This window comes from Fusarium subglutinans (genome assembly GCF_013396075.1).
Source record: "Fusarium subglutinans strain NRRL 66333 chromosome Unknown NRRL66333_c0000335, whole genome shotgun sequence".
Classification (NCBI taxonomy): Eukaryota; Fungi; Ascomycota; class Sordariomycetes; order Hypocreales; family Nectriaceae; genus Fusarium; species Fusarium subglutinans.
This window is the reverse complement of record NW_023502398.1, coordinates 13,041-32,585: the sequence shown is the minus strand read 5'-3', so window position 1 is coordinate 32,585 and position 19,545 is coordinate 13,041. Positions and strand designations below refer to the sequence as shown.

At 51.2% G+C, this 19,545-nt stretch overlaps 1 protein-coding gene across 1 annotated transcript; it reads left to right on the top strand.

Annotated features, from left to right (window-relative positions):
• Positions 1–2,000: 2,000 nt before the first annotated feature.
• On the top strand, positions 2,001–17,897 carry FSUBG_13369 (agglutinin 2; the record flags this gene model as incomplete). The annotated part of the gene is made up of 2 exons (XM_036678252.1): positions 2,001–16,049; positions 16,089–17,897. The coding sequence occupies 2 exons, from the start codon at positions 2,001–2,003 to the stop codon at positions 17,895–17,897; spliced, it is 15,858 nt and encodes a 5,285-aa protein (XP_036531169.1).
• Between the last annotated feature and the right edge of the window lie 1,648 nt (positions 17,898–19,545).

The window sequence follows — 19,545 nt, the reverse complement described above, 5'->3', positions numbered from 1 at the left end:
ATACACTCTATTGATTGATTTATTATAGGGTAGGGTGGCTAATTTTAACTTAGTATAATCCTTAGGTTTCTAATTTCTTATACTAAACTAGCAGTTATTTACTTAACTAAAGGATTTAGGTTATATAAATTATAAAGTAAATATAACTAAGTAAAATACTTATAATAATATAATACTTTTTAAAAGTTAGGCAGTTTTGTAATCTAATTAAAATAATTAACTCTAGGTCTGGAGAGTTTTAAACCCTTGGGGTATGCTATTATTATAATTTGTTAGGTTTACTGCTATAAGCCCTACTCTTTATTGATTTTATTTCTTTACTAGACAGTAGCTACAACGCAGGAAGAGACTTATATCGATCATTAGGAACAAAGCTGTCCTAGGAATGACAAAGAGCAGATCGCTTGGAGTGAGTAAATTGAGTTAAACTATTGAATGGCTACCAGGCGGGTGCACCGAAGCTCCGTTGTTAAATATAGACTATCCGGCCGATAGCTCCAAGCTGCTGATTCATGGGCTCTTGTATTTATCAGTAGCTTACACCAACTGCCAATCTTGGCAGGGCCGAGACTCATGAAGCTCCCATGAGCCTGGCGCTCGGCTTGGAGGCTTACAGAAGGAAACGATTGAGAGAGAATTGAGACCAAGCAAGAAGAGAGTTTGCATGAAGGCCAATAGTTCATTGCAAATTCATGGCTTGATTTGTAATAAGTCAATTACACATGGGAATAATGTAATTGTTAACGGGAAAGGCTTCGCCTCTCTGACCGATGCAGTGTATTCGGGTAGATGAGAGTAGATTCACCCCGAGACATGAGCAAGATCCTGATAAGCATTGTGGGCATTGTGGTGATTGAGACAGATTCTGGTGTCTCGCCGTGCAAACAATGATGGCTAAAACGGAAATGTCTCTCCAAACCACAGCGAATGAAAATGGTTAACCTGACGATCACGTTCCTTTGACCAACATAATACCATTGAGAGCGATGAGATCGGCATTATTCGGCGTCATCTATTGACGATGTATTCAGAGAATGAGGCCATTGTGATCGAGGGTCATCGATCGTTGAAATTCGTGTAGACTGTCATCTATGTCAACAGTTTGCTGGTAAGGAATCTTTTCGACAGCCTTCTTGGCAAGTGTCTAGATACAGTTTCTATAACTCGACTTGGCTTAATTCTTGACCAATCGGTTTCTTCTATCATATCAGCAAACTCTTTGCGTGACGCCTTATATCAAATGAAAGTGAGATACCAACAGAGTGAAAGCCGCAACTGGTTAGATTGACCAGGCTTGGCATCCAGGCCCGAAGCAAACCTTACTTCTAGGCAACTTTAAAAAACGGATTGAGGGGAGATACTTACAGCCCATATCACGAATAAGTGTTGGTGCTTCCTTGAGGTCCTGTATATGTGGCGTGTGTGGCGCTTGAGGCTTGCACGCTTTCACCCAAGACAAACGCAAAAAGATGTAATCCCCCCTGACCCACAGGATCTACGCCTAAGATCTCTATCCCGAGCGGTGCGGCACGTTCCAGTCGGTAGCCTTAATGGTTTAGATCGAAGCTATCCACGTGAGCCATGACCCAATCACGGCTCAGCGCATGCAGGTCCTTCCAGGGCGAAATTCTTCGGACCTGGCAACCCGCCCAACTAGGCTGGCAACGATCGCCACAAAGGCCCTCCCGGACAAGATGAGCTCTTAGCTCAATGATGACATTCCTGGCTCGTCCAGAACGTCTTGGGAATATGGATTGGGAATGCGGACCTGTGGGCGAGAACAGCCCACCGTAGAGACCGGCTCTGTGAACTATGGCGACGAAAACAGACAGGCCGATGAGAGCCACACGATGCAGTGAAGCCGTACCGGCTGATCGTGTCTGTCTCTCGTGTTCTTATAAACGATGAGGATGCCTCGGAATGAAGCTTGAAAGCCTCATACGGACTCTCTCCAACACTAAATTAATTTGCTAGCTGCGTCTCCGACGACAACTCACACCATGTTGTTGTCACGGGGGCTGCTAGCCTCTACACTCCTTCTCGCCGTCAAGGCACAAGATGGTATCGACCAAGCCGCAGTCAACATTGCTACAGGATTTGCGGAGACTCTCATTCAACATGCTTATACTACTCTCAACAGAGATTCAGGAGGTTCTGGTGATGCTGGAAGCGGTGGAAATCAGGGCCAAGCTTTCGACGCGAGTTTACTAGACAAGCAACAGAATGCAGCCGACAACGATGCCACCGTCACTCAGATCATACAGGGCCAAATTACTATCGAGACATACACTCGCCCCGGAGGAGTACTATTCCCCGTGACACTCCTTCCACACCCAAGAATTACGCTTGCTCCGACCCGTAATGACCCTTATGAAAGGATTATTCAGGCTTATACTGGAGGTAACGATGCCACTACGAACCAGGAAATCACAATCGCCGAGCCCTCGGGAACAAACCCGGGTACTATTCTTGTCGACGTTCCTGGTACTGCTTATTCTTCTTTCTCATCGGGCCAGGCCGGCGCGTTGACAATCCCTCCTTCAAACGACAACCCGACAGCCACGATTATTTCGGCGTTGCCTAGTGGTGTTGCCATTACTGGCGAGGCTACAAGGACAATTCCGGCGGCTGGAAATGCCCCAGCGACTGTTGTTATCCAGACTCCTTGGGCAGACGTGCCACCAAGCACTCCTGGCGTTGGAGGTGCTGGCGCTGGCGGTGCCGTTGGCGGCAACGCTGGAGGCAGTACATCCAATGTTTTGGTGATTCAAACATATACCGGAACTGAGTACATCACCCAGGCTCGAGTTTCCACCATCGTTGGTTCTGGGGGCGATCAGGGGACAGTAGTTGTCCAGGTCCCTCAAGGTAACCAGAATCCCGGTGGTGCTGTCACGATTCCTCCAAGTGACGGTGGTCATTTCACCACGATTCTCAGGCAATACACAGGAGCTTCAGCTATTTCAACTCCCGTCACAATCCTTGTTCCAACCTCGGCAGGCCAGGATGGAACAATCATCATTGAGACGCCTGGACCTTCGAGCACATCTGGCACCGGTGGAGACAGTGATCTTCCTGAAAACCAACCTCAGGTTATCCCCCCCAGTGGCGATAACCCTTATTCTACGATCTTGAGGCCCCACGCTGGTTCCGATCAGATTACTGAGCCTGTTACGTATACTGTGCCTCCATCTGGTACCAATCCAGGAACGATTATAATCGAGACCCCAGCTGTGCGCGCTGGTCAGCAGGTCATCACGCTTCCATCCGATCCTAACAGTGGTTATATCACCATTGTTAGGCAGCCAAACATTGCGATCACTGCACCCAATACGATCACAATCGCACCCTCCGGCGGTCAGCCAGGGACTATTATTATCGAGACTCCTGCCCCTCAACCCGGCGATGTCGAGATCACAATTCCTCCTGGCCAAGATGGTTCTTTTGTGACCATTATCCAAGGTCCTACAGGATCCAATGCCGTCTCAGTCCCTAACACGATCACAATCACTGGGGCTCCTGGCCAACCTGGAACAATCATCATCCAGACTCCAGTGCCGACTGGAGGTGGACAGATCACTCGAGGTCCTGGTGATCCTTTCACCATTCCTGCTGGATCGGGTCGATATGTCACCATTTTCCGACCTCATAGTGGTGATCCAATTTCGGTTCCGATCACGCTCACCCAGCCAGGTACGAATGGTCAACCAGGCACTATCATTATTGAGACGCCTGATCCGACCACGTCTGCACCAGGAAGTGGGCCTATTACCATTCCTGCTGGAGGTAACAGCCCTTATGTGACTATCTATAGGCCACATAGTGGAAGCCCTATCAGCGCACCAGTCACGATCACCGTCCAACCCAGTGGTACCCAACCGGGGACTATTATCGTTGAGACACCAATACCAACGCTGGAGACCCCCAAGGGCCAGAATGCGGTGACTTCCCCTGCTGCGGGCGGCCAACCGATCACCATCCCTCCCAGCAAGAACAACCCGTATGTCACCATTTACCGTCCTCATACGGGTGACCCCATTACCGTCCCCATCACCATCACGCAGTCTCCCTCAAACGGACAGCCTGGAACCATCATCATTGAGACTCCAGCTCCGCCAGCTGACACCGTCACTGAGACTGAACCTCGTGCGACTGTGACCGTTCAACCTGATACCCCCGGTGGATATACAACCATTTATCGACCGCATACGGGCGATCCAATCTCTGAGCCTATCACTGTCACAACCATTAGTGGTTCGAACGGCCAGCCAGGAACCGTTATCATTGAGACTCAAGGCCCCTTCACTGTCACTGCCACTGGCCCTGGCGGTACCGCCACTATCTACACTCCTGGATCAGATGTTAGTACCACAGTTACGAAGACCGTCACCTTGACAGTTTCAGGAGGTCAACAATCTACTGCTATTGTTATTGAGACTCCACCTCCAGTAAAGGTTCAACCCACAACTGCAATGGTTACGGTGACTGGCCCTGATGGATATGTCACCGTTACTGAACAGTACACCGGGACGAGTGTTATTACGGCCATCTTTACTACCACAATCATTGGATCTGGCACAAATCCTGGAACGGTTTATATAGAGACACCGCCACCAATCAAGTTCGCTCCCACTTCAACGGTTTCTGGCACCGACAATTATATCACTGTCTATGAACCGTTCCCCGGCCCAGGCATGATTACGGCACCCATTACCGTTACGCAGGCTACTCCTTCCGGTGGGCAGCCGGGTACAGTGATTATCCAGACCCCTGTTGCGGACACCCCTGCCACTACACCCCTGCCAGATCCTACTACTACACAGGGACCTGATGGTTATGTCACTGTGTATCTTGCGTTCCCTGGCCCTGGTGTCATTACCACGTCCTATACCAGAACACAGGCCCCTTCAGGTGGAAACCCTGGAACTGTATTCATTACAACGCCAGCCCCTCTACCTGCTACAACTTCTGAGGCAAATCTTCCTAGTACTACCTCTGGAACAGATGGTTACGTGACAGTTTTTATCCCATATCCGGGACCGGGCGAGATCACTGCGCCCATCACCAGGACTCAGCCACCTGCAAATGGCCAACCTGGTACTGTCTTCATTACCACACCTGTCCCTGCGTTCACTACACCGAAGCAGATGAATGGGTTAACTTCCACGTCTCAAGGAACAGATGGTTATGTCACAGTTTTTGTTCCTTACCCAGGACCAGGCGAGATAACTGCACCCATTACAAGCACTCAGCCACCTGCCAACGGCCAGCCTGGTACTGTTTGGATCACTACACCTGTCCCTGCATTCACTACGCCAAAGCAGATGAATGGGTTGACTTCCACTTCCCAAGGAACAGACGGCTATGTGACAGTATTCCTGCCCTTCCCTGGGCCAGGTGTAATTACTGCTCCTATCACAAGTACCCAGCCCCCTGCTAACGGCCAGCCCGGGACCATTTTCATCACAACGCCAGCACCGCTGTCCACTGATCAGCAGAATGTGGCAACCACTGCACCTGGTGATGATCAATATGTTACCGTTTTCCTGCCCTTCCCGGGTCCTGGTGTTATCACTGCACCTATTACCCGCACTCAGGCACCGTCTGGTGGCAACCCAGGAACTGTGTTTATCACGACGCCGGCTCCTGAGACTACGACCCAGCCTGAGACTTCTGCCCTCACTACGGATAACTATATCACCATTTACACCCCTTTCCCAGGACCAGGTGTAATTACAGCTCCTATTACTATTACCAAACCGCCATCCAATGGCCAGCCCGGAACAGTTCTTATTGAGACTCCTGTTCCATTGAGCTCTAGTGCCGATACATACGTGACGGTCTACAGGCCCTATCCGGGTCCTGGAACGATCACTGCACCAATTACCCTGACTCAGGCTCCTTCCAACGGCCAGCCCGGTACGGTGTTCATCGAGACTCAGCCGACAGAAACGCTGACTCCAACAACGCAAACTACTGATGGTTCCACTCCTCCCATTACCATTCCTCCTGATCCGACTGGTTCTTATGTGACAATCTACCGACCGTATCCCGGCCCTGGCCAGATTACATCTCCCATCACATACACTCAATCCCCTGTTTCTGGCCAGCCTGGTACTATCATCATCGAAACTCCCAACCCTGATGCCAATACTGCTACCCAGACAGGCCCAGTTACTGTTCCTACTGGAAGTAACAACCCATATATCACAGTATATAAGCCCTATCCTGGCCCCGGCAACATTGATCAGCCTATCACCATTACTGCTGCGACTCCCACGGGTGACCAGCCAGGCACGATCATCATTGAGACACCTACACTAGAGGTCAATACCAAGTTTGCTCCGTCGCCAATTTCTTCGCCACCAGTTACCATTCCGGCTGATAACAACAACTATGTCACCGTCTATAGGCCACACACTGGATCCTCGATTACTGCGCCAATCACTGTCACTACCATCGCACCTTCAGGAGGACAACCTGGCACCGTGATTATTGAAACGCCAGGACCTGAGTCTCAGTCCGAGGCCCAGCCTACAACCACAGACAGCCCGCCTGTTACCATTCCTCAAGGTCAGGACGGATACGTGACAGTCTATCGGCCGTTTCCCGGTCCTGGTGTTATCACAGCACCGGTCACCGTGACCACTATTGCGCCGACTAATGGTCAACCTGGAACTGTCATCATTGAGACACCTGTGCCCCAAGCCGCGCCGGAGACCACATCAGCACCAGATGTTACTTCTACTCAGGGAACTGATGGTTATATCACGGTCTTTCGGCCATACACTGGCACTCGTCTCATTACAGCGGCTATCACTGTCTCCACCATTGCTCCATCTAATGGTCAACCAGGAACCATCATCGTCGAGACACCTGTGCCTCAGGATCCAATGACTACGACTAGTGATGCTGCGCCTGTCACCATTCCACCAGGACCCAGAAACTCGTACGTGACGGTCTATAGACCTCATATAGGTACTGACGTCATCACGGCACCTGTAACGGTTACTACTATTGAAGGAGTTAACGGTCAGCCCGGGACCATCATTATTGAGACACCGGGGCCTCAGGCGGCAACCTCGACAGATGGGACTACCGAGACTGCACCTGTGACCACCCCACACGGCTCGGACAGCTCCTACATCACTGTCTATAGACCACATACAGGAACTGATGCCATTACGGCACGTGTGACCGTAACTACTATCCCGGGTGTCAATGGACAGCCGGGAACAATCATTATCGAGACTCCCGCGGCCCAGGATACCAATGCGCCTAGCACTGCCCCTGAAAGCCCTGGCAGTACCTACATCACTGAATACCGTCCATATCCTGGGCCAGGCAATATTGATCAGCCCATCACGGTGACAACTATCGAACCCTCTAACGGAAACCCGGGAACTGTTATCATCGAGACACCTACTCCAGATGTCAACACGAAGGTTGCCCCGCCTCCTGTTACGCTCGATCCTGGCCCAAGTGACCAGTATGTTACTGTCTACAGACCTTACACAGGTACTGGGGTAATCACTGGACATGTGACTGTTAGTAACATTGCGCCTTCAGGTGGCCAGCCCGGAACAGTTATCATTGAGACCCCTGAACCAGAAACGCCTGGCCCTAACCCAACAGTGACTTTGCCCGCTGGCCCTAATGAGTCTTACATTACTGTGTTCCGACCGCATACGGGCACCGATGTGATTACTAGTCCTATCACAATTACAACTATCGCCCCCGCCAATGGCCAGCCCGGCACTGTCATCATTGAAACTCCTGTTGAGTCTGAGCCTGCCTCTACCCCGGCTCCTGTTGATTCAGCAACGAGTGCTCCTCAAGCTACTTATGTTACGGTCTACCGCCCTCACACTGGCATCGACATAATCACTGCGCCTGTTACTGTCACAACCATTGAGACCTCAGGAGATCAGCCGGGAACAGTCATCATTGAGACCCCTGATCAAGATTTACCTCCTGTGACAACCTCTACTGGACCTCTTGCCACCTATGTGACGGTTTACCGACCCTACACTGGAGCAGACAGGATCACAGAACCTGTCACTTTCACGACTATCGAGCCGACGAACGGCCAACCCGGTACAGTTATCATTGAGACTCCAGGACAGCAAGTGGCCGCTGTGACGACCACCCCTGCCCCTGCTACTTACGTAACTATCACTAGACTCTACACTGGAACAGACCAGATCACAGAACCAATCACGACCACTATCCCTCCCCAAGGTGATCAGCCTGGTACCGTGATCGTTGAGACTCCAGGGCAGCAAGTGCCGCCGGTAACCTCAACGCCTGGCCCTGCTTCATATGTGACCATCACCAGGCTTTACACAGGTACAGATCAGATCACAGAGGCTATAACGAGCACTATTCCCCCTCAAGGTGACCAGCCTGGAACAGTTATCATTGAGACGCCTGGCCAGCAAGTGGCCGCTGTGACTTCCACCTCTGCACCCCCTTCTTATGTGACAACGACGGTTCCCTATACTGGCACTGACCAGATTAGCGTACCTATTGTTACTACTGTCTCTCCCGAAGGCAACCAGCCGGGAACTGTCATCGTTGAAACACAGGCTCCGTTTGTTACAGTCTATCTTCCGCATACAGGCACAGATCAGATCACCGGTCCAGTCACTGTCTCGACCATTGCTCCCACAGGGGATCAGCCTGGCACAATTATCGTTGAGACCCCTGGCGCGGCGCCTGCTGTCACAACTACACCACCTGCGCCATCGTACGTCACTATTACTACTTTGTACACTGGAACAGAGATACTCAGCGAGGCCACTACCGTCACTACGATCCCCCCTCAAGGAGATCAACCTGGTACTGTCATTGTTGAGACCCAGGGCCCTTTTGTGACAATTTCGACACTTTATACTGGAACATATGTGATCACAGCGCCGACAGCCCTTACAACGATTCCTCCCCAGGGAGGACAGCCTGGAACTGTGGTTATTGGAACACCAGGATCATACATCACAACGACTGTGTTGTATACTGGCACCGGCTTGATTACTGGGCCTACGGCTCTCACAACGGTCCCCCCTCAAGGCGACCAGCCCGGCACCGTCGTTATTGCCACGCCCCCTTCGTATGTCACGACAACTATTCCTTACACTGGAGCCGATCAGATCACAGCGCCGATCACGGCTACTACCATCCCCCCCTCAGGGAACCAGCCTGGAACTGTCGTCATCGAGACCCAGGCCCCATTTGTCACGATCTATCGCCCTCACACTGGTATCGACAGAATCATTGCGCCTGTTACGGTTTCGACCATCGCCCCATCTGGTGACCAGCCAGGTACGATTGTGGTCGAAACCCCTGGCGCAGAACCTCCTGTCACTACATCGCCTCCTCCTCCAACATACACGACACTTTATGAGGAGTACTCCGGCACTGATGATATTACTGAGCCTTTCGTCAAGACAACTATTGAGCCACAAGGTGACCAGCCCCGCACCATTATCTTTGATACTCCTGCCCAGCGAGTTGTGTCCACCAGTGCTGCACAACCTTCCTATATTACGGTTTACAAACCTCATTCTGGCTCAGACAGAATCACCGCCCCTGTTACTGTCACTACCATCCCCCCGCAGGGAGATCAACCGGGCACTGTTATCATTGAAACACCAGGTTCGGAGCCTGCTATCACGTCGACGGCTGCCCCTGAGCCATCTTATGTCACAGTGTATCAGCCCCATACTGGGCTCGACAGAATTACTGAGCCTGTCACAATCACAACCATTCCTCCTCAGGGCGATCAGCCAGGTACAGTGATCATTGAGACACCAGGTGCAGAACCCCCTGTAACTTCAGGACCTGCTCCTGAACCTTCATATGTGACGATCTATCAGCCACACACTGGATCTGATAGAATTACTGAGCCAGTTACACTGACCACCATCGCACCCTCTGGGGATCAGCCTGGAACTGTTATCATTGCAACGCCTGGTACTGCGCCTCCAGTTACATCAGCCCCTGCCCCCGAACCTTCATATGTGACAGTATACAGACCTCACACTGGTGCTGATCAGATCACTGCGCCGGTCACAATTACGACAATTGAGCCTCAAGGGGACCAGCCAGGAACAGTGATTATCGAGACACCGGGCTCTGAGCCTCCTGTTACCTCGACACCTGCTCCTTTGTATACCACCATTTATGAACCTTACACTGGTACCGGCGAGATTACAGGCGAAGTTACCGTCACAACCATTCCTCCTCAGGGCGACCAGCAGGGTACTGTCATCATTGAGACACCGGGTCCGCAAACCGCAAACAAGGGAGCAAACCCTCCTCTGACTATTCCTGCTGGAGATGATAGCTACGTGACGGTGTTCAGGCCTTACACAGGAACCCCTATGATAACAGCGCCTGTCACGGTTACGACCATCTCTCCGTCTGGCGGCAACCCAGGCACCGTTATTATTGAAACGCCCGCACCTGAAGCGGCAGCTACATCTGCCGAGGATGTTTACGTTACCGTATACACCATTTACACTGGCACGGGTCAGCTTACGGCGCCAACTACAGTCACAACCATTGCTCCTGTCTCCGGAACTGGTACTATCATCGTTGAGACTCAGGCCGAGGCTACTACTCCTGCGCCTGTCACGATCCCGCCCAGTGACAATAGCCCCAATATAACTATCGTGCGTCAGTATCCTGGCCCAGGAGTCATCACTGCTCCGGTGACCTCCTATGAGCCACCAAGTACGCCTGGGCAGCCTGGAACGATCATCATCGAGACTCCAGCCCCCATTTCTGAGACTACATCTGAGGCACCAGGCACCAATGTTACTCTCTATACCTTGGCCCCCCCAGGTGTCAAGATTCCCATCACCAGTTACGCACCCCCACAAACACGAGGCCAACCAGGAACTGTGTTCATTCAGACGGTGGCCACTGATACTGAATCTATCTCTGAGGAAGGTAGGAACGTGACTATTTACACTGACGGTCCCGACTCTCTGACTGTACCGTACACTACCTACTACCCTCCTGGCTCCTCTGGAGATCCCGGAACCGTTGTAGTTGAGACTCCTCCTCCAGTTCCTACTGGTCCTGCCTCAGTATCGGCAGTGCCCACCACTGATGATCCAGCCAGTGGCATCACAACACCTTCTTCCAGCAATCCCGATGCACTCACCTTGACTCCGAGAGATAGCAACGATGACTTTACCGTCATTGAACCCAACACCAGGTTCGCTGGTGCTAGCGAGAATGTCACACAGATTATCCCCGCAACTGATGGAACCCCCGGAACACAGATCATCTACACACCTGTGGATACATCAGGAGAGTCATCCGCTGGAGCACCGGATACTGACAGTTATGTTACTATCAGTGCGACAGTCACTATTCCTGGTGATCCCTCAACACGTACCGGGTCCAATTCCGACGCCGGAAGTGACGCAGGTACCACCGGCGCGGAAACCAACGTCATCATTATCCCCCCCAGTGGTACTGAGCCAGGAACAGTTCTCTCGCAAACTAGTGTTTACTTGTATCAGGCCTTGGCTGAACACGGAAATGTGACGATCACCAGGACAGCACCCAGTGGTGTTACCACAAGGTTCACTACTTACTCGCCTCCAGCTCAACCAGCTGATCCAGGAACCATCATCATTGAGATTCCAGAATACAATGTCACAATCACGAGGGCAGCTCCTACTGATATCACGACCACAATCACAACTTATTCGCCTCCTGCAACGCCTGGTGACCCAGGTACTGTCATCATAGAGACGCCCGATTATAATGTCACTATTACCCGTGAGGCGCCCGCATCGATCACAAGTCTACGCACAAGCTACGCCCCTCCAGGAACTCCTGGCGATCCTGGCACCGTGATTGTTGAAACTCCAAACAACGACTACAACGTGACCATCACTCGCGGCGCCTCGATTACAGCGCCCTTCACCACATACTCTCCTCCTGGCGCCTCAGGAGATCCAGGCACCATCATCGTCGAGACCCCAGATTACAATGTCACCATTACCCGAGAGGCACCAGCTTCGATTACTGACGTACGAACGACATATAATCCTCCAGGTACCCCAGGCGATCCGGGTACTGTCATCGTCGAAACACCAAACAATGCCTACAACGTCACCATCACAAGGGCGGCTCCCGCTTCGATCACAAGTATATATACCACATACTCGCCTCCAGGTGCTCCTGGTGATCCAGGTACCGTTATTGTTGAGACACCCGACTACAATGTTACTGTTACTCGTGGTGCCTCGATCACGGCCCCCTTCACAACGTACTCGCCCCCAGCTACACCTGGTGATCCCGGTACTGTCATTGTCGAGACACCCGATTACAATGTCACCATAACACGAGAAGCACCGAGAACCGTCACAACCTTGCGTTCTTCATATGCCCCACCTGGCACTCCCGGTGACCCAGGCACCGTTATCATCGAGACACCTCTTGGTCCTTACAATGTGACGACGACTCGCGGTGCTTCAACAATCACAGCGCCATTTACAACCTACTCGCCTCCTGATGGGCCTGGCGATCCCGGAACCATTATTGTTGAAACGCCTGACTATAATGTCACTGTCACCAGTGACGCTGATTCTACGGACGCTGCGACAGATGTTGTCACCAGGTATAACCCCCCTGGCACTCCAGGTGACCCAGGTACCATCGCCATCATCATGCCGAACCAGAGAGTTGTGTCAACTTCTCAAGATCCATCCACTACCGATTATCCTGGACAAAACGTCACTGTCTACAGGCCTGGCCCACGAACTATGACTGGTCCTGTCACCTCATACATTCCTCCCGCAAACCGTGGAGACAACGGTACAGTAATCATCGAGACCCCTAGTTCTGCCACTCCTTCAAATGTGACAATCACCCAGACTATCAGCACCATTACAGCGATCTACACGACCTACTCGCCGGCCGGTGCTGAAGATGATCCGGGAACCATCATTGTCGGGATGCCACCTGACAGCAATATCACAATCACCACCGAGGTACCCAGCAGGACAGCGCCTTACACCACGTATTCCCCCCCGGCGAATAAGGGCGATCCTGGCACCATCATCGTGGAGCTTCCTCCTGACAGGAATGTCACGGTCACGACTGAAGTGGCTAGTCTCACTGCTCCGTATACTACCTATGCGGCCCCTGCCAACAAGGGCGACCCAGGAACCGTCATCGTGGAAATGCCACCTAACAGGAACGTCACGGTTACAACTGAAGTGCCCACTCGTACCGCTCCGTATACAGCATATTCTGCTCCAGGATCTCCAGGCGATCCTGGCACCATTATCGTGGAATTGCCTCCTGACCGCAACGTCACGATCACTACCGAGATCTCCAGTCTCACTGCTCCCTACACGACTTATTCTCCGCCAGGAAGCAAAGGAGATCCAGGCACAATTATCATTGAATTGCCTCCTGATCGTAACGTGACTACCACGGAAGAGGTTCCTACGCTGACCGAGGCCTATACTACTTATTCACCACCGGGCAACCGCGGTGATCCTGGCACTGTCATTGTGCGACTCCCGCCTGACAGGAACGTGACTAGAACGACCGAGATCGCTACACTGACTGCTCCTTATACAGCCTATTCTCCGCCTGCCAACAGAGGCGATCCGGGTACTGTTATCATCGAATTGCCTCCTGATAGGAATGTTACTACTACGGAAGAGGTCAGCACAATTACACGGGTCAGAACAACATATGTGCCTCCTACCAATCAAGGAGACCCCGGCACAGTCATTATCCAAGAGCCTCCGGACACCAACACTACTATCGTTGATGTCGTGCCCACGATCACACGCCCGGCTACTCGGTTTGTGCCCGCTACCACGAAGGGTGATCCAGGCACTGTCTATATCGACGTGCCACCGAACCACAACGTGACAATGACCACGACTGTCAGCACAATCACTCGGCCAAGCACAACATTTGAACCACCCGCCACTGAAGGTGATGCGGGCACCGTGCTTGTTCAGATGCCCCCTGAGTACAATGTCACCACAACGCAGACTATTGAAACAATCAGTAGGCCAGTCACTCGGTACTCTAGCCCTGCTGAGATTGGCGACCCTGGCACCGTGTATCTCGATCTACCACCCGAATATAACGTCACCGTCACAACCACGATCTACAGCATCACGCGCCAAAGCACGACCTTTGCTCCTGGTGCTACACAAGGAGATCCTGGCACTATCATCATTGAAATGCCCCGCGAGTACAATGTGACTACAACACAGACTGTTGAGACAATCAGCCGACCAGTCACTCGGTACTCGAAGGCTGGTACTGTCGGCGACCCCAACACTATCTACGTTGACCTTCCGCCAGAGTATAATGTCACCGTAACCACAACAGTCCCCACAATCACGAGGCAGTCAACGACATTTGCTCCCGCTGCCACTCAAGGCGATCCTGGCACCATCATTATCGAAATGCCGCCTGAGTATAACGTCACGACGACTCAAACCGTTGAGACCATCACCAGACCGGTCACTAGATACTCGAAGCCTGACACTATCGGCGATCCCGGCACTATCTTTGTTAACTTGCCGCCGGAATACAACGTCACTATCACCACGACTATCGAGACCATCACAAGGCCTTCAACCACGTTTGCTCCAGCTGGAACTCAGGGCGATCCTGGCACTATCATTGTTAAGCTCCCCCCTGATTCCAATATCACGGTCTCATCAACAGTCCCTACCATCAGCCGCCCTGCCACACGCTTTGCAAGCCCTGCGGCTGTGGGTGATCCTGGGACCGTTTATGTCGATCTGCCACCGGAGTATAACGTCACTACAACTGAGACTATCAGCACTATCAGTCGTGTCCGCACAACCTTTAATCCAGCCGCAACCGAAGGCGACCCAGGCACTATTCTAGTCGAGGTTCCAGCTGACTACAACACCACTACCACTGAGTTAAATAGTGCGATCAACAGGGTTAGGACGACCTACATGCCTGCTGGTACGCAAGGCGACCCAAATACCGTCCTTGTTGAGATTCCCCCTGACTACACTATCACAACAACTGAGACTGTCAGTTCAATTACTCGTGTCCGGACTACTTACATGACTGCCGCGACGCAGGGTGACCCTAACACGGTTCTTATCGAAATCCCTCCTGATTATAACGTTACATCAACCGAGACTGTCAGTTCAATCAATAGGGTCAGAACATCATACTATCCTGCCGGCACCCAAGGAGATCCTAATACGGTTCTCATTCAGGTTCCTCCTGATTACACTCTAACAACGACTGAAACCAACAGTGCAATCACTCGGGTTAGGACCACATATATGCCTGCTGCCACTCAGGGCGATCCGAACACGGTTCTCATTGAAGTCCCACCGGATTCCAATGTGACGACAACCCAGACCAACAGTGCAATTAGTCGCATCAGGACCATCTATATGCCAGCCGGTACCCAGGGTGATCCCAATACCGTACTTGTTGAGGTCCCTGTCGACTATAACGTCACCACCACTGAAACCAACAGTGCGATCACGCGGGTTAGGACCACCTATAACTCTGGTGCAACTCAAGGCGACCCTGGAACAATTTTGGTTCAGGTCCCAGTTGACTATAACTTAACAACCACTGAAACTGTCAGCACAATCAGCCGGGCTAGAACAACTTACAACCCTGCCTCCGTTCAAGGTGATCCTAATACAGTTCTTGTGCAGGTGCCTGTCGACTATAACGTCACCACTACTCAAACAGTCAGCACGATCAGCCGGGTCAGGACATCATACTACCCAGCTGCCACTCAAGGCGACCCCAATACGGTCCTGGTCCAGGTCCCAATGGACTACAACGTGACAGTTACCCACACAATCACCACTATCAGTCGTGTTAGGACAACATATGGTCCTGCTGCCACACAAGGAGATCCTGGAACTATCTACGTGGACGTACCGCCGGAATACAACGTCACTGTCACATCAACTGTCAGTACAATTTCGAGAGCTTATACAACCTATTCTGCGCCTAGTACACAAGGTGATCCAGGAACCATATGGGTAAGGCTGCCGCCTGCATATAATGTGACAACCACTCAGACGGTCCCCACGATCACTCGTATGTCTACAACATATGCTCCTCCAGCTACACAGGGTGATCCCGGAACTTTCATTGTGCAGGTTCCCCTTGATCGTAATGTTACTACTACTGAGACTGTTCCCACGATATCTCGACCTGCAACCCGATATGTGGCCCCGGCTACTCAGGGAGATCCAGGCACCATTGTTGTGCAAATGCCCCCTTCATACAACGTCACGTCAACGCAGACTGTTTCAACCATATCCCGACTTACAACTGCATACTCAGCCCCCGCTACGCAAGGTGAACCCGGAACCGTCTGGGTCCGGGTACCTCCTGAATATAACGTCACGTCCACGACTACAGTCTCAACTATTTCCCGACTCACAACCACATACGCACCCCCGGCTACTCAGGGTGATCCGGGAACTTTCATCGTGAGAGTACCTCCATCTTACAATGTCACCACGACACAGACCATCTCGACCATTTCACGTGTTGCAACAGCCTACTCACCGCCGGCCACCCAAGGAGATCCTGGTACTGTCATTATACAGATGCCTCCCGCCTATAACGTCACTACCACAACCACTGTCTCAACTATTTCCCGGCTTACAACGACCTACGCACCGCCAGCTACTCAAGGCGACCCAGGTACCTTTATTGTGCAGGTACCTCCCAAATACACTGTCACGACGACACAAACAGCCAGCACTATTACCCGACCTACTACTGTCTTTGCGCCTGCACAAACTCAAGGCGATCCCGATACTGTCATCGTGCAATACCCCCCTCCTTACAACGTCACGGTCACTACAGCTGGCCCGACAACGCTCACTGCTCGATACACTACATACTCACCACCTGGCCAACCTGGCGATCCCGGTACCGTCATCGTCGAGATGCCACCGAGTCGCACAGTCACAATCACTACAAACGGTGGCACTACAATCTCTACCCCTGTTACCTCCACTTATACTCCGGGTGAGCCTGGCGACCCTGCCACCGTGGTCATCGCAACCCCAGCTCCCCGATCTACTACATCTACAACATCTTCCAGGCCTCTCACCACCAGCAGCACTACAACTACTGCGCCGGCAGCCACCGTCTCCTTCCATTGTGATGTCTACGGTTACCTCATGCAGAAGACGGCTCTCTACCGTGTCGAGATCACATCTGGCAAGACAACACTTATCAAGAGTGATGTCGGTCCTGGTGGTTGGATCAACGCCATCGGTTACAACCGTTTCGACAACTACATCTATGGTATGCATATGGACGACACGGGCTCTCAAGTTATCCGTATCGGTGGTGACGGCGGTTGGACACTGCTTGGCACTCGTACCAATGATCGTCTCGTCCAGATGGGTGATGTCGATAACCAAGGTCGCTTCTGGATCTCGAACCAGGGCGAAGGCTGGTGGTGTATCGATCTCATGCCTGGCTCGTCCACTTACGGCAAGATTCTCATGAGCGGCACCGCCAAGAACCCTCTCAACTCTGCCGATTGGGCGTTCGTCCCTGGAGGAGGCGACTTCATGTACTCTATCATGTACGACGACCAGGGCAAGACATCCACGCTATGCAAGTTCAGCCGTACGACATACACATGGACAACAATCCAGGGCTTTGGTATGATTGCTGGTCAAAACGTATGGGGAGCCGCATATGCCTCGCAAGACGGAAACCTTTACGGTTCAGAGAACACCAGTGGTCAGATCTGGAAGTTCCCTATCGCCCCTTCGGTTGGAACTCCAAAGTTCCTGGCAACAGGTCCATCGTCGTCCTGGAACGATGGTGCAAGATGTATCGACAGTCAGACTCTATAAAGCTAAGACGCATAGGGTTTCGACACCTAATCTCTTTCCTATGTCTGTTTACAGTCGGACTCTATAAGAAGTCACGACCCGAATTCGTTTCCTATGTGTCCACTGTCAGAGCCTTGAGTCTCAGACCAAGAGGTTTTGACACGAATTCGTTTCCTATGTTTGTATTTGTATTTGTACCTGTATCTGTACCTGTATCTATATACGATGTACAATAGCTAGTTATTCTTGAGACTGTTAGTGTACTTGCTTCCATAAATTGACAGCACTTATTTTGTTCAAACCTTCTGACCTGTGCCCGTCATTTCACTTTCTTTAGTTACGGATACAAAGGTCCGTTTTTTTTTTCTCGTCAAACAACTACTTGGCTTCAAGGCCGACCATATCATCCTTAAGCGTGTCTCAACACTGTGACACTTACAAAGATTGGCTGCACCAGGACATGTCATGTTACCTACCGCCTTAACTACCTGGTTCAGTCACTCCTACAAGCGAGCTGCGAAAGGCTTCAATCAAGGCTTTGAACCTACGCTTCCCCCAAAGCCTCACAATTTGCCGAAGGGCAATCTAGGGCAGTGCAATATAGACAGTGCCTTGAGCCTATAGACACCGTCACCACAGCAGGCACTTCCTTATCGTACCTTCAATTGCCAACAGTACTGACGCTCCGACTTCACATCTGTCGCCATCACCCTCAACACTGACTTGCTCATACGTGTTCGTGGCATTTTGAGACAAAGTTTATAATTAGGATATCACTCAAATGACGGTTACCTCGTGCTACTTAGGTAGATATACTAAGTAAAAGATTCTCGAGTGACATTCATTTAACTAGTTCATGACTTCATGTAGATCACATCACAACCCGCGTTTTTGCAACCTAATCATAAGCTTGTTATGTACTCAAAACAGGTTCCCTATTCATTCCGAGATCACGTCTTCTCTCCAGAGACACACGGCAACCTCATCTGCGATAAGCCAAGGATTTCACAGCCATGGAAGATTCGACATTCTCATGGTGATGTCCTATAGAGGTTAATCTGAGGCGTTAGACTCTAGTTACAGAGCAGAGCTTCAGAATGGAGATTTGAAGAAAGAGTTCTCATAGATGTCATATTGATACATATTGCTGAAATATGACACACGCCTCAGTAGGTCGACTTGTTGGCAAACTCAATAATTACATCAGCAATATTGCATTTTCCATCATCGTCACTCCTCAAGACATGTTTTTCTCCCCTTATTAGAACTTCGACCAGGAGAGGTTCTAGTTAGTTGTTTCTCCTTCTTATTTTCCCTTTCCTTCCTCCCTCGCTCCTTTCCGATTTTCCACTAAATGGTTTCGAACTCTGAAATTTAATTCAAGTACTTGTAGCCTTTACCTATCTTGACAGTCTCGTCTGAGAAATCTAGGCTAATGACTGAAGGACGCCGATCTGACCAAGCCAACCAGGAGCGTATTTCCTTGGTTTTCATCAATCTATGAGCCCCATACGCCATGAACCTGAGAGTTCTTCCTGATCACTAGCTGACTAATTACTTGGTCATTATGTCAATACCAGTCCCTCTGTTCACGAGATAGCGGCTTCTGGGCAGCTTGCAGGGAGTCCAAGCTTGTCATGGAGAAGCACTTTCGCTTGCAATATTATGA